Consider the following 15,692-nt stretch of genomic DNA (forward strand, 5'->3'; position numbering starts at 1 on the left):
CAATAATTATTATTATAAGATGCTGATTTAGTGTGTCTAAGATTAAATGTACCAAGCCACATGGTTTATCCAAGAATTTAATCGAGATTCAGGAATGTAACTGTGTCTGAAATGAGCAGACATTTAGATCGTCCATTAAAAACCATTAAATCCTGATGGTAAGATTAGAAAATGGAATTAATTCATGGAAACCATTAGGCCAATTTAATTAGAAAATGTAATAGTAAAAAGAGCAATAGTAAATAGAGTGTATGTGATCAAGCCAAAGGGAATTTACCTGAAACATCTCCTTTCCATATTATTTATCCAGTGTGATTTTGGTGAGAAGGTGAAGTTATGATTAATCAAGAGTGCATTATTAACATATAGAATGGATGTATTGTGTCAGCAGCCATCTACTAATTTTAAGTCATATATCACGTTACACATTGGCATACTTACTTTAAATGTTCCTGTGTCTAGTGCCATTAATATACTTGATTTTGTATAGTAGAGTTTTAATTATATTTTTCTGTTATATTTATAACAGCAAATCTTTATAAAATGCAGATCTCTGCTGTGTAGGCAGGGCAGAAGACCATAAATGGACAGAGAGCACACAAACACAGATGGAGGGTTCAAAAACACATGGTGAATTGTGTGATGCTGATTCACATTTGCGCTGCTACTGATTTGATCTTGTTGGCAAAAACTTGCGCTGTTCATTCTCTGTCAAAACAGGATGACAATATCCACCTTTACCACATCTCTGTGCAAGTATTTACTATTCAGAACCACAAATGCATGCCTTCCTTCTATTCAGTCAAAAGAAGAGTGTAGAGTAGTATGGGCTTCACAGGCAGTTTCTGAAAGCATACAGAGTTATAAATGTGTTGTGCAATCTCTAGAACTGGGCATCTGGCTTCAATTTATATTTATTTTTGCTTTTTGAATAAATTGCATGTAGCATTTTAGAGATCAGACTGATATATCTAAGTATCACTAACCTGTAATCACGGAAACCAGTTATTTATCATCAACCTTTTTTCGGAGAGCTGTCGTCCTAAAAAAAATGTTTCAAACTTTAATCCATCACACCTGCTCCACATAATCAGTCTACATGATTAAAATAATCACATTTTTAGACTAGGGCTGGACTGAATCCTGGTAGCAGGGCACACCTCCAGGTGATCACTGTGATTGTTTCCTAAACAAATCAATTTAAGTCAAGTCAAGTAGCTTGTATTGTCATTTCAACCATATACAGCTGATGCAGTACAGTGAAATGAGACAACCCTGGTGCTACATTTAACAACGTGGAGCTACATAAAAGAAAACGAAGACTGCAGACAATGCAGGACAATGTGAGACATATACACAAGACACAAAATAGCGCTGCCTACTAAACTTACTGTATATGTTATACAGTACAATGTGCAAAAGAGAACTGTACACAAAAGTGTATTTGTAACCAAACACAATGTTGTACAAAACAGCATGTAAACAGTAATTTATTGGCATACTAGATTTTTACCAATATATAATGGATTCTATATATATAAAAAAAACGGGTCTCTTACATTTTATGTTATTAATATGTTCTCATTGTTCAGCAACAAAGTGAAATACTGTACGGGTAAATATAAATAACAGTCCTATATCCTCCAGGGCACCAGAGGGCGCAAGTTCACCTTTTCCAGATTGAGCTGTCACGTGACTCAAAGATGAACACTTTTTTTTTCTTTTTTCAACCGATACAGAAATCTGTCACTGGAGAATTCATTCGGGTTTACGATGTTTACCTTTTTATTTACAGCTTTTTAAATTACATATAAACCAAATAATTTAAATTGTTATATATTTACACCCGTAGCAAAACATTTTAAGCGTTTTTTTGTTTGTTTTAGATGTTTTCTAATTGTTTTGTTTGTTAATAAGAAAACAAAGGCTGACACCCAAATGGCGGGCGCTTTTTGTACTTATTTTACACCCTGTGTAGTGCAGGTGTCTAGGGAACAGGGAGTGATTTGGGATTGAGCAGCTTGGAGTGAGTTAATGACGCTGTAGTGAGACTTGGTAAGGTGTGAAGGAGACGCAGAGAAACGATGGCGGGAGCGCTGCTGGAGTATGAAACGGAAATGTTCCTGAGTCTCTTCAGCACGGATGGATTACTGGTGACTGCAGAAGGACTCGGTGTTGATCGGATTTTGTTGCACTTTATGAAGGTTTATTCAGAGGAAGGCAGCCTGGTGCTCCTGCTGAACACAACCACACCTGAACAGGTAACAGTTCAGCAGACTGGGGATGAAGTGTAGTGTCTGGAAGTGTGCATGGTGAAGTGAAATGTGAAATGTTTTCAGGAGTTCTTTACAGAGCAGCTGAGAGCTGAAGGAGTGAGCCACCTTCCCCAGACTATTACCAGTGATGTACAGAGCAGTGAGCGCTATCACGTGTACACCCAGGGGGGGGTGCTGTTTGTTACCAGCCGCATCCTGGTGGTGGATTTCCTCACTGACAGAATTCCTGCTCACCTCATCTCAGGTAATCATCCCGTTTTATTACACAATCATTAAACATTGAAGGAAACTGTATGGCCCACGAATCTCATGAAATCACTCAAGCCCATTTATTTGACCTAAACCATAAGTCTCTTACTTTCTGCAAAGACCTGCAATGAAAGCGTCAGTAACTTTCATTGTACAGGTAGTCGTCGACATACGACCTGTGCAACTTACGACTTTACGACCACAATCGCTAACCGCGGTGTACGACAGTGCGTACCAGCTTCCGGCATCATTTCACAGTACTGTACATATAGCCTACTCTACTTACGACCAAATCGTGTTACAACCGGAACCTATACGTCTGTCGGAACCAATCGTGGTCGTAAGTCGACGACTACCTGTATTGGTCAGTTATGCCAGAAGCTTTGATGAGACGTTCCTCATTTTCTTATTATTGTTATTATCTATTTATGTTAGCTATTTGTTATTGCAGGATGGATAATAAATCCGTGTGATTTTTTTTTTTTTTTACACATTGTGACACAAATGGATTGAACTAGGTGTACTTTATGAGGTGGTGTCAAAAAGTTTCAGGACGAAACTTGATGGCGATAATTGTTGCTTTTCCAATTACGTGCATTACCACATCTGCAATGTCATCATGGACAGCAAGTTTAGATACGTTTAACATATGGCGATGCTGCACTGAGTCGTCCGAGGTGTTTTGAGTCGCGCTTCAAAACCGGAATAACATCACTGAAAGAAAACGAGAGATCGGGAAGACCTTCAACGAGCTCAACCCCCGAAAATGTCGAAACCATTTGGCAACTTGTGCGTGATGATCGTCAAGAAACAATCCGCATGACCTCACTTTCACGCCCACCCTACTCGCCAGATTTGTCTACTGAGGACTTCGCGCTCTGAAGATCCAGTTTAAAGATTGCCGTTTTGACACCATTGCGGAGATTAGACACGAATAGCAGAAGGTGCTTGACATGCTTAGAAGAGAAGACTTCCAAGATACATTCCGAAAGTGGCAGGAAAGCTGTGAGCGCAGTATTGATGTGCAAGAGGACTATTTTGAAGATGATAGTGTGTAAACGTAGCTTAATAAAGTAGGGCTGAAAATCGTCATTGCAAATGATTTGCCTCGTTCCTTCGTTTTGTCCATTTACATACACAAAATGCTTTGTGTTTCCCCACAGACCATTATTACTGACGCGCCACCTGCTAAACTTTAGAGCGCTTTGGAGAGGTAACACAGAAGACGCTGCAGAATAAAAAATATGGAGAAACGGAGAGAAAACATCGATGGCCGTGAAAATTCAGGCCAAACAAAACAACAGAAAATTTTCCATAGTTTGGGATCATTTCAAACTAAAACATACAAAAAATAAAAATACAAAATAATAAAATTAATTACAATAAAATTGAGTAATTTGAAATAGATTTTATATCTTAATTTAGGATTTTTCTGTTGATATATTTATATTTGCATTTCCATGAAATATGGCAATTAAATGGATTTAGTTTTTACAGGTATTCTTGTGTACAATTTCAGCAATAAAAATGTAAATTTTTAAAAAGGGAAAAAAATTACTTGTTCATTATAAGAGATCTGTCAGATTTTCCCTTGTTCTTCTTATCCGATTAATCGATGGAATATTCGGCAGAATACTCAACTACTAAAATAATCGACATCTGCGGTCCTAAAATAAAGTACTTTCTTGTAAACGGAGCTAGTCTCGAAACGTTTCGATACCACCTGTATACAACGTTCCAGCTGATGACGTTTACATTTATGTCGAGGTTACAGTTAGTGTAATGTTTATATGTTGTAATAGTGAACCCTGAAAAGTTTTGAACTGTTCCCTGCAGGAATCCTCGTCTACCGTGCCCATAAGATCATCGAGTCATGTCAAGAGGCATTCATCTTGAGACTGTACAGGCAAAAGAACAAGACCGGCTTCATTAAAGCTTTTACAGACAAGGCCACTGCTTTTTCTACTGGCTTCTGTCAAGTCGAGCGGGTCATGAGGAATCTTTTTGTAAAGAAACTCTTTCTCTGGCCAAGGTAGAAGCATGTTGATTAAAAAAAGGCAGATTAGACATAATTGTGTTCATTTATACGAGTTAAGGGTCTGATATTATATATTTCTCTATATTGGATTATTACAGGTTTCAAGCTTCAATGAACAGTGTACTGGAGAGACACAAGCCTGATGTGGTAGAGCTGCATGTGCATTTGACTTCAGCCATGAAGGCCATCCAGAGCTCCATTTTGGACATCATGAACGCCTGTCTGAAAGAGCTCAAGCGTTACAACCCGACTCTGGAGGCAGAGGACCTCTCGCTGGAGAACACACTGGGCAGTGCTTTTGAGAAAGTAAGACAACGTCCTTTATACATGTCTTTTATACTCTTAATGTTCTTAAGTTAGTAAGAATCAGATTGATCCAACTGACACATAACAGTTAATCCTTCCTCTAATTGAAAGTTATAGAATGTATTATGCTTTTGTTTTGCCCAAAGATTATGTTACATGTTTGAATTGTCTAATATAATCTATTCTTTCTAAAAAAAATGTTGTGGTGAAATTATTCTTTTTTTTTAATAAAGGAAAAAGATAAATCTGTGCCACTGAGGTGTAGCTGTCAAACCAAGAAGTGATAATTAATAGATTCCAATCAAATGAATATAAAGAACTCAGCATGTGCACTGAACTAATCATCTTTTTAAAAACATCAAACTCGGAGAGAAATAAACCATTCAGTAAGATTAAATAAATCAAATAAATATCCGAATATGCAAAATGTACCCTCTAACTTTGAGGAACCCAATCAGACAGTGTGTTGTTCACACATTAATGAACCTCTTTGTGTATTGTGATCTGTAGACTATTCGCCATTACCTCGATCCCTTGTGGCATCAGCTGGGCGCTAAGACCAAATCTCTAGTGCAGGACCTGAAGATCTTGCGAACTCTCCTGCTCTACCTAACGCAGTACGACTGCGTCACTTTCCTCAACCTGCTGGAGTCGCTACGTTCCAGCCAGAAAAACTTTGGCAGCAATTCAGGTGAGATTAGTTGTGTAGCTATGATGCCACAGATTCTTCTTCTTCTTCTTTCGGTTGCTCCAATTAGGGGTCGCCACAGCGGATCATCCGTCTCCATACCACCCTGTCCTCTACATCTGCCTCTTTCACACCAACTACCTGCATGTCTTCCCTCACCACATCCATGAACCTCCTCCTTGGCCTTCCTCTTTTCCTCCTACCTGGTGGCTCCATCCTCAGCATGCTTCTATTAATATAATTCATGTCCCTCCTTTGCGCATGTCCAAACCATCTCAATCTCGCCTCCCTCACCTTGTCACCAAAACATCCTACATGCGCTGTCCCTTTAATAAACTCATTTCTAATCTTGTCCATCCTCGTCACTCCCAACGAAAACCTTAACATCTTCAGCTCTGCCACCTCCAGCTCCACCTCCTGTCTTTTACTCAATGCCACTGTCTCTAATCCATACAACATCGCAGGTCTCACCACAGTCCTATAAACTTTCCCTTTCATTCTTGCAGATACCCTACTATCACAAATCACTCGTCACTCTTCTCCACCCACTCCACCCTGCCTGCACTCTTTTCTTTACTTCCCTAACACACTCCCCATTACTTTGCACTGTTGACCCCAGGTACCTGAACGCCTCCACCTTTTCCAGCTCTTCTCCCTGCAACCGCATCACTCCACTGCCCTCCCTCTCATTCACACATATGTACTCTGTCTTACTCCTACTGACTCTCATTCCCCTTCTCTCCAACGCATATCTCCACCTCTCCAGGCTCTTCTCAACCTGCTCCCTACTCTCACCACAAATGACAATATCATCTGCAAACATCATAGTCCAGGGAGACTCCTGTCTGACCTCGTCCGTCAACCTGTCCATCACCACTGCAAACAGGAAAGGGCTCAGGGCCGATCCTTGATGCAGTCCAACCTTCACCCGGAACCAGTCTGTCGTACCTACTGCACACTTCACTGCCGTCACACTGTCCTCATACATGTCCCGCACCACCCTCACATACTTCTCTGACACACCTGACTTCCTCATACAATACCACAACTCCTCTCTTGGCACGCTGTCGTACGCTTTCTCTAAATCCACAAATACACAATGCAATTCCTTCTGTCCTTCTCTATACTTCTCCATTAACATCCTCAAAGCAAATAAGGCATCTGTGGTGCTCTTCCTCGGCATGAAACCATACTGTTGCTCACAGATTGTCACCTCTTCTCTCAGCCTGGCTTCCACTACTCTTTCCCATAACTTCATGGTGTGACTGATCAACTTAATTCCCCTGTAGTTACTGCAAGACTGCACATCTCCTTTATGCTTAAAGATCGGTACCAGCACACTTCTTCTCCATTCCTCAGGCATCTTCTCACCTTCCAAAATCCTGTTAAACAACCTGGTCAAAAACTCCACTGCCATCTCTCCTAAACATCTCCACGCTTCTACCGTTATGTCATCTGGTCCAACCGACTTTCCACTCTTCATCTTCTTAATCGCTGCTCTCACTTCCTCCTTACTAATCCTATCTACATCCTGCTTCACCAACTCCACATTGTCCAACCTTTTCGCTCTCTGATTTTCCTCATTCATCAGCTGCTCAAAATACTCCCTCCACCTTCTCAACACACTCTCCTCACTAGTCAACACATTTCCCTCTCCATCCTTTACTGCTCTAACTTGCAGTACATCCTTCCCAGCTCGGTTCCTCTGCCTGGCCAATCGGTATAAATTCTTTTCTCCTTCCTTAGTGTCCAACCCCTCATACAGCTCCTAATATACGTTTTCCTTGGCTCTCGCCACATCCCTCTTAACCTGCTGCCGCATCTCCTTGTATTTCCGCCTACTTTTCTCATCAATCTGTCTATCACACTTCTGTTTTGCCAACCTCTTTCTCATTATGCTCTCCTGCACTTCCTCATTCCACCACCATGTCTCCTTGTCTTGCTTTCTATTTCCAGATGTCACACCAAGTACTTTTTTAGCTGCCTCCCTCATCACTCCTGCAGTAGTTGCCCAATCATCCAACACCTCTTCAACACCACCGAGCCCCTGTCTGACCTCTTCCCTGAACCTCACACTACACTCTTCCTCCTTAAGTTTCCACCATCTTATTCTACTTTCAGTCCTCACTCTCCTCCTCTTCTTCTTCGCCTCCAAAACCATCCTACAGACCATTATCCGATGCTGTCTAGCTACACTGTCCCCCGCCAACACCTTACAGTCTCCAATCTCCTTCAGGTTGCATCTCCTGCATAGCACATAGTCCACCTGTGTGCACCTTCCTCCACTCTTATACGTCACCCTATGATCCTCCTTCTTCTTAAAATAAGTGTTCACCACTGTGTTATTTCCATCCTTTTAGCAAAATCTACCACCATCTGCCCTTCCACATTCCTCTCCTTAAAACCATACCTACCCATCACCTCCTCATCACCTCTGTTCCCTTCACCTACATGCCCATTAAAGTCTGCCCCAATCACCAATCGTTCTTTCCTTGGTACACCATCTACCACTTCATCTAATTTACTCCAGAATTTTTCCTTCTCCTCCATCTCACAGCCAACTTGGGGAGCATAAGCACTGATGACATTTATCATCATCCCTTCAACTTCCACCTTCACGATCATCACCCTATCAAAAACTCTCTTCACCTCCACTACACTCTTACTGTACTCTTCCTTCATAATCACCCCTACACCATTTCTCTTCCCATCCACACCATGATAAAACAGTTTAAACCCACCTCCAATGTTCCTGGCCTTACTCCCTTTCCACTTGGTCTCCTGAACACACAACAGATCTACCTTTTTCCTCTCCATCATATCAGCTAGCTCTCTCCCTTTACCCGTCATAGTACCAACATTTAAAGTACCAACCCGAACCTCTACTCTCCTACACTGCTCCTTTCCCTGACGTCTCTGTAGACGTCTTCCTCCACTCCTCCTCCTCCTTCGGCCAACAGTAGCCCAATTTCCACCGGTACCCTGTCGGCTAACAAAACCTGTGGCGGTCGTTGTTAACCCGGGCCTCGACCGATCCGGTATGAAGTTCTCATTTGTGATCTGCATATTTGATTTGGCACATGTTTTACGCTGGATGCCCTTCCTAACGCAACCCTCCCCATTTACCCGGGCTTGGGACTGGCACTAAGAGTGCACTGGCTTGTGCATCCATAATGGCTGGGTTTATGATGCCACAGATTATTCAGTTAATAACAGAAGAAAAAAAAAATGCAAAAATGTTGTTCTCTCTATTTTCTCAGGATGGCTGTTCCTCGACTCCAGCACTACGATGTTTGTGAACGCCCGTAGCCGTGTGTATCGCATTCCTGAGGCAAAAAAGAAACTCAAAGTTGGTGTAGTGGAAGAAAAATCGAACTGTAAGTGCTTCTGGTATATGGATAGACAGAAACAAAATACATTTATTGTTATTTGCGTGGTACAGGCACACACACCAACGAAATGCAGTGTATACACACATGCTATACATACATACATACATTTCTGCACATACAGTGAGGAAAATAAGTATTTGAACACCCTGCTATTTTGCAAGTTCTCCCACTTAGAAATCATGGAGGGGTCTGAAATTGTCATCGTAGGTGCATGTCCACTGTGAGAGACATAATCTAAAAAAAAATCCAGAAATCACAATATATGATTTTTAAACTATTTATTTGTATGATACAGCTGCAAATAAGTATTTGCACCTGTCTATCAGCTAGAATTCTGACCCTCAAATACCTGTTAGTCTGCCTTTAAAATGTCCACCTTCACTACATTTATTATCCTAAATTAGATGCACCTGTTTGAGGTCGTTAGCTGCATAAAGACACCTGTCCACCCCATACAATCAGTAAGAATCCAACTACTAACATGGCCAAGACCAAAGAGCTGTCCAAAGACACTAGAGACAGAATTGTACACCTCCACAAGGCTGGAAAGGGCTACGGGGAAATTGCCAAGCAGCTTGGTAAAAAAAGTTCCACTGTTGGAGCAAGAATTGGGGCTCCATGCAAGATCTCACCTCGTGGGGTCTCAATGATCCTAAGGAAGGTGAGAAATCAGCCCAGAACTACACGGGAGGAGCTGGTCAATGACCTGCAAAGAGCTGGGACCACCGTTTCCAAGGTTACTGTTGGTAATACACTAAGACGTCATGGTTTGAAATCATGCATGGCACGGAAGGTTCCCCTGCTTAAACCAGCACATGTCCAGGCACGTCTTAAGTTTGCCAATGACCATTTGGATGATCCAGAGGAGTCATGGGAGAAAGTCGTGTGGTCAGATGAGACCAAAATAGAACTTTTGGGTCATAATTCCACTAAACGTGTTTAGAGGAAGAAGAATGATGAGTACCATCCCAAGAACACCATCCCTACTTTAAAGCATGGGGTGGTAGCATCATGCTTTGGGGGTGTTTTTCTGCACATGGGACAGGGCGACTGCACTGTATTAAGGAGAGGATGACCGGGGCCATGTATTGCGAGATTTTGGGGAACAACCTCCTTCCCTCATTTAAAGCATTGAAGATGGGTCGAGGCTGGGTCTTCCAACATGACAATGACCCGAAGCACACAGCCAGGATAACCAAGGAGTGGCTCTGTAAGAAGCATATCAAGGTTCTGGCGTGGCCTAGCCAGTCTCCAGACCTAAACCCAATAGAGAATCTTTGGAGGGAGCTCAAACTCCGTGTTTCTCAGCGACAGGCCAGAAACCTGACTGATCTAGAGAAGATCTGTGTGGAGGAGTGGGCCAAAATCCCTCCTGCAGTGTGTGCAAACCTGGTGAAAAACTACAGGAAACATTTGACCTCTGTAATTGCAAACAAAGGCTACTGTACAAAATATTAACATTGACTTTCTCAGGTGTTCAAATACTTATTTGCAGCTGTATCATACAAATAAATAGTTAAAAAATCATATATTGTGTGTTCTGGATTTTTTTTTTTTTATTATGTCTCTCACAGTGGACATGTACCTACGATGACAATTTCAGACCCCTCCATGATTTCTAAGTGGGAGAACTTGCAAAATAGCAGGGTGTTTAAATACTTATTTTCCTCACTGTATGTGTGGCAGCCTGGTGAAAACTTTTACATGGTAAAATTCGGATACAGGATTTTCCAGCGTTTAAATATTACACCATAATTCTATTATTTTAAAATCTGGTCACCAGCATAAGTAAAAAGGGAGAAAATCAAACTTCCTCTCAAATTTTGACAGCTGGTATCTCCTTCAAAAGTTGATTTAGACTCATTGTAAATCTGTTCCCCGCAGTGTGTAATCATCAATCAGCTTGTTGAAAGCATGGCTTTTATTGCTTTTATTGCCACTCCTGGTTATTAAGCTCTTTATTTTCTTCAGATAGGGGAATTGTGTTTATTCTGTTATTGTTATATTTCAGGGTCTTTTAAAGTCTAAATGCCAAAGTAAGTTATAGACAACATTTATAGTTGTTTGCCAGAAATGAGCCTTAGTGATAAATGAGGGGTTTTGCCAAAATGCCATACTTCTAGGTTATTAATACTTTATGATATGAATGTGATTATAATGTGATTTGCCATTTTTAAGTAAGTATTGTGTGTGTGTGTGTGTGTGTGTGTGTGTGTGTGTGTGTGTGTGTGTGTGTGTGTGTGTGTGTGTGTGTGTGTGTGTGTGTGTGCATAGTGCCTTTAAAAAGAGAGCTTGTGCTTGAAAAGAATCCGAAGTGGGAAGCTCTGACTGAGGTGCTGCAGGAGATTGAGAAGGAACTAAGCAGCTCTGAGCATGAACCAGGTGATGTAATGACACTCACTAAATTTTGCACTTTCAGTGTTGCATTGATTTGGAGACTTTACTGTGTCTGAATGTTCGTGTGCCTCAGGCCGGGTGTTGATATGCGCCAGTGACGATAGAACGTGTGCTCAGCTGAAGGAGTACATCCAGAAAGGTGCTGATTCTCTACTCTTCCGCCTTTACTCACGCACTATTGGTAAAGATGAGTGTGTACCAGTGCCTGACAAAACCAAACAAGGTAACAGCCGGCCCAGGAAACATGAAGGTAAGGTGACCAAAGGCAAGAGACCCCAGGCCAAAAATACCAAACTCAGCACGAAGAAGCAGCGAGCTTCACTGACGCTCACCCAAATGCTCGGGCAGCAAAACGAAGCCGAATTGGAACAGATGGGCAGCAGTGGTGATGAAAGAGAACAAGATGAAAAGCAAGAGGTAAAGGAAGAAGATGTTTTTCTAAACCTTACTTCAGATTCCTACAACGGTGTCCTCCAAGAGCCCATGACGGTCATTCATCCGCTGAAAGGATGCTCGGATCCGTACAGTCTGACGCGCGTGTTAAAGGAGGTCGAGCCCATGTTTGTGGTGCTGTATGATGCTGAACTCAGCTTTGTTCGCCAGCTGGAGGTTTACAAAGCCAGCAGGCCAGGCAAACCTCTCAGGTACCATGTTGCTTACATATTTTCTGTCTGTCTTTCAACACCAGTGGAAAATTCTTGGTCTAATTGATTATGATTCTTTGCCTTTTGTTGTAGAGTGTATTTTCTTATTTACGGTGGTTCCACTGAGGAGCAGAGGTATCTCACCACTCTGCGTAAAGAGAAACAAGCATTCGAACATCTCATAAGGTCCACTAATTACTTATTTTTTTGGTTATTTTAAGAGACATTTGTTTAAATCACTGTTGGTTAGTTTGATATAATTACAATTTCTGGTTTTAAAAGATTTACATTTATCTGTCTGTTTAAAACAGAGAAAAAGCCAGTATGGTTGTTCCAGAAGAGAGAGAAGGCAGAGCAGACACAAACCTGGACCTGGATCGAAGTCAGGAACCTGCGAGCGCTGCAGCTGACACTCGCAAAGCAGGCAATTAATCATATTCGAGTTCAGTTTAATGTGGTGCATGTGGTGTCGTTTACCCTTCTAATGTGACCTAGTTGTATATCATGGTTATAAAATTTGGTGTAGTTATGACGACGAGAAAGAAATATACTATGGTAAAAAAAAAAAAAAATTGAATAGTGTGTATCATTTGAAAAACACAATCTTTTTTTCCCCCCATTAAAGTTCATTAGAGGCAGATTTTTTGCACCCTGTTGATACATTAAGTTAACTGATTCTTTTAATATTACTTCCCATAGATTTATACTCTTACCACATTTACATCTATTCAAATCTATCCTATTAATCTGTTTAACAAAGAGCTTTAATACTGAATTAGAATTGAACTGCAATATTGAGTTCCAGCTCTGAATCAAAGATGATTCATTATTGGACAGGTTAGTTCTTCCAAAGCCCACAACAAGTGTTCCAAAACCAAGCTGTATCATCTTTCCTTCAAAACCATTTCCAAGTGCAATTCTTTCCTTGAAATAATATGAGATTTTAATGATGTCAAAAGCATGTCAGGCAAGAATCAGAGCGAAATGGTTTAATGAACTATTAAAAGCTCAGCGTTGTCCTTTTCAAACAGAGATCTATAATCTTATCCATAAAGGAACAGTTTGGCTGCAAGTTTCTGTTCCAGCCGAATTCCTGATTTTGCTAAATCCTGATCGCTAGATGGAGTTATTCATTTTGACTTGAAGCTGGCTGGAAATTTCTGTTTCTCAACCAAAATTCAGTACTCGCTTGATTGCTTCATTGGTGTAGCATTTTCCGTTTGTTGTGCTCAAAACCCTGATGTTTGGAAGCATTTGCATCGAATTGTTTGGCTATCATAACACATTTTTCATACTCGTTTATTTGAACGTCTTAATATTTTCTCAGGTGGACAGGACGGAGTGAAAAAGCAGTGCCGGGTCATCGTAGACATGCGCGAGTTCCGAAGCGAGCTGCCTTCCCTCCTGCACAGGCGTGGGCTCGACATCGAGCCTGTCACCCTGGAGGTGGGAGACTACATCCTGACTCCTGAAATCTGTGTGGAGCGCAAGAGTGTGAGTGACCTGATTGGTTCGCTGCAGAGCGGTCGTTTGTACACTCAGTGTCTCTCTATGAGCCGCTTCTACCGCCGACCCGTGCTACTCATCGAATTTGACCCGGCCAAATCGTTCTCACTCGTGGCCCGTAATGACCTGCGTCAGGAAATCTCAGCCAACGACATCACCTCCAAACTGACCCTCCTGACTCTCCATTTTCCCCGGCTGAGGCTGCTCTGGTGCCCATCACCCCACGTCACTGCACAACTCTTTCAGGAACTTAAGCATGGTCGGCCTGAACCCGATGCTGCGACTGCTCAGGCCATTACAGCAGAATCCGAGCTGGTGGAAGATTCAGTAGACCTGTACAACCCTGGGCCTTACGACTTCCTGCTCCGCATGCCTGGAGTAAACGTTAAAAACGTAAGGGGACTCATTAAACATGCTGGCAGCCTGGCTGAGCTGCTCACTCTGAGCCAGGAAAAGCTGAGTGAGATTCTGGGCAGTGCAGGTAATGCCAGGCAGCTCCATGAATTCCTACACAATACCATGGACGTGGCTTCACGTCAGAAGAACAAACAAAGCAAGTCTTAGTACACAAACAAAACATCGAAAATGTAATGCATTTATATAAATATTAAATGTTTCTGTATATTTAAGTGAGATTAATTTTTTTAGTTCAATGTACAGTCTATGAATTTTTCACTTTTTATACATGTATATTTAAGAAATTTGTAAAAAAATAAAGACTGACTTTTTAAATTTTGCCGTACATTAGGAGAATTTGACAGGGAAAGTGTGTGTGTTGTGTATGTTTGCAGTTTTACCTGAGCCTTGCTGTAAGCATTTCACCATCCAATAAACCTAATAAATAAAGATGTAGTTTGTATATTTACAAACCAGGTCATGTGTTTACTTGTATTACTCGTACCTAGGGCTTCACTGGTGTCCAACTTGAATCAATCCACCTCTTACTACCAGCACTATGATTCCAAGTTCTAGTTTATTTCTATAGTGCTTTTCACAATGGACATTGTCTCAAAGCAGCTTTACAGAACGTAAGAATTATAGAACAGAATATTTTTATATAAGTGAATTGCGTATTAATCTCTGATGAGCAAGCCTGGGGCGACTGACAAGGATATTTATTACCTTTGGTATGAGGAAGAAACCTTGAGAAGAACCAGACTCAAAAGAACCCATCCTCATCTGGGTGATATCAAGCGTGTGATTATAAATCTTAAAACAATACAAAACACTATATATATATATATATATATATATATATAGAGAGAGAGAGAGAGACAGAGACAGAGACAGAGACAGAGACAGAGACCAGGAGCTCCTGAGCAACTCATAAAACAACTCAACATCTGAGATCATCATAGCTCCAACACCAACTCCTCCATACCAGAGCCTTTAAATGTTTAAAGAGGTCAAATGTTAAAACTCTACATGAAGTGGGATCTGAATGGTGCTGGTACATTTCTAGATGGTTCGGAATGTTTGCAAGGTCGGCGTCTTCTCTTTAAAGGTCTGTAATCTTTGGGTTCCCTTGGGATGTGTAGAGAAAGAGAAGAAGAGGAGAGATTTTAGCTTGGCTGCTTTTCATAATTTTAACAAGTAATATAGAGCTATAGAAACCATCCATATTATACAGAAACACAGTATACAGTATAGTGGAGCACTGCATCACAGACAGGTATCTCATACAGAGAGAATGAATGTCATTACTAAAGCAAGAAACTTAATGAACACAATTTACTGCAGCTGCACTGCCTGGATACATCATCTCTAGCAGCAGAAGCATCAATATTAACCCCAAAAAATAAAAGTTTTCTGTGCATTTTTGTGCATTTGTTATGTGCATTCCAGTTTTGCTGGGGATTTGAAATGAGGGCAAATTTTGTGTAAATTCACCAGTATAAACGGTTCATGAAAAAGCCTAACTGCTGTTTTGGCTGACCTTTCCTCATAATGTCCAACTGTGAAATGAAGAGAATAGCCAACTGGAATTAATGTAATACATATTCATGGACAAAAATATATTAGAATGTAAGTTAGTAAATCTGAGATTGTGCCAGCAGAAAAAAAAAAAGCCTTGCCGGAAAAACTGCACTGTCCTAAGAGTCTCCTTCAAATTACACTGACCTGCCACAACATTATGACATTATAACATTATGACTGGTGAGTAAAGGCACTGATTGTTGTTGGTGGAACAAATTA

At 41.1% G+C, this 15,692-nt stretch overlaps 1 protein-coding gene and 1 long non-coding RNA gene across 2 annotated transcripts; one reads left to right on the forward strand and one right to left on the reverse strand.

Annotated features, from left to right (window-relative positions):
• Positions 1–732: 732 nt before the first annotated feature.
• On the reverse strand, positions 733–1,037 carry LOC310734038. Its single transcript, XR_014535955.1, has 2 exons — positions 987–1,037; positions 733–845 (listed from the first exon to the last, which is right to left on the reverse strand). It is a non-coding gene; the product is annotated as an uncharacterized lncRNA (long non-coding RNA).
• ercc4 (excision repair cross-complementation group 4) lies at positions 836–14,368 on the forward strand. The gene is made up of 11 exons (XM_083555621.1): positions 836–2,261; positions 2,340–2,520; positions 4,362–4,557; positions 4,662–4,869; positions 5,380–5,560; positions 8,818–8,934; positions 11,224–11,331; positions 11,420–11,990; positions 12,084–12,176; positions 12,302–12,414; positions 13,318–14,368. The coding sequence occupies exons 1-11, from the start codon at positions 2,085–2,087 to the stop codon at positions 14,058–14,060; spliced, it is 2,688 nt and encodes an 895-aa protein (XP_083411747.1). The 5' UTR covers positions 836–2,084; the 3' UTR covers positions 14,061–14,368.
• Positions 14,369–15,692: the final 1,324 nt, after the last annotated feature.

The sequence above is a fragment of the Silurus aristotelis genome, assembly GCF_946808225.1.
Source record: "Silurus aristotelis genome assembly, chromosome: 12".
Lineage (NCBI taxonomy): Eukaryota > Metazoa > Chordata > Actinopteri > Siluriformes > Siluridae > Silurus > Silurus aristotelis.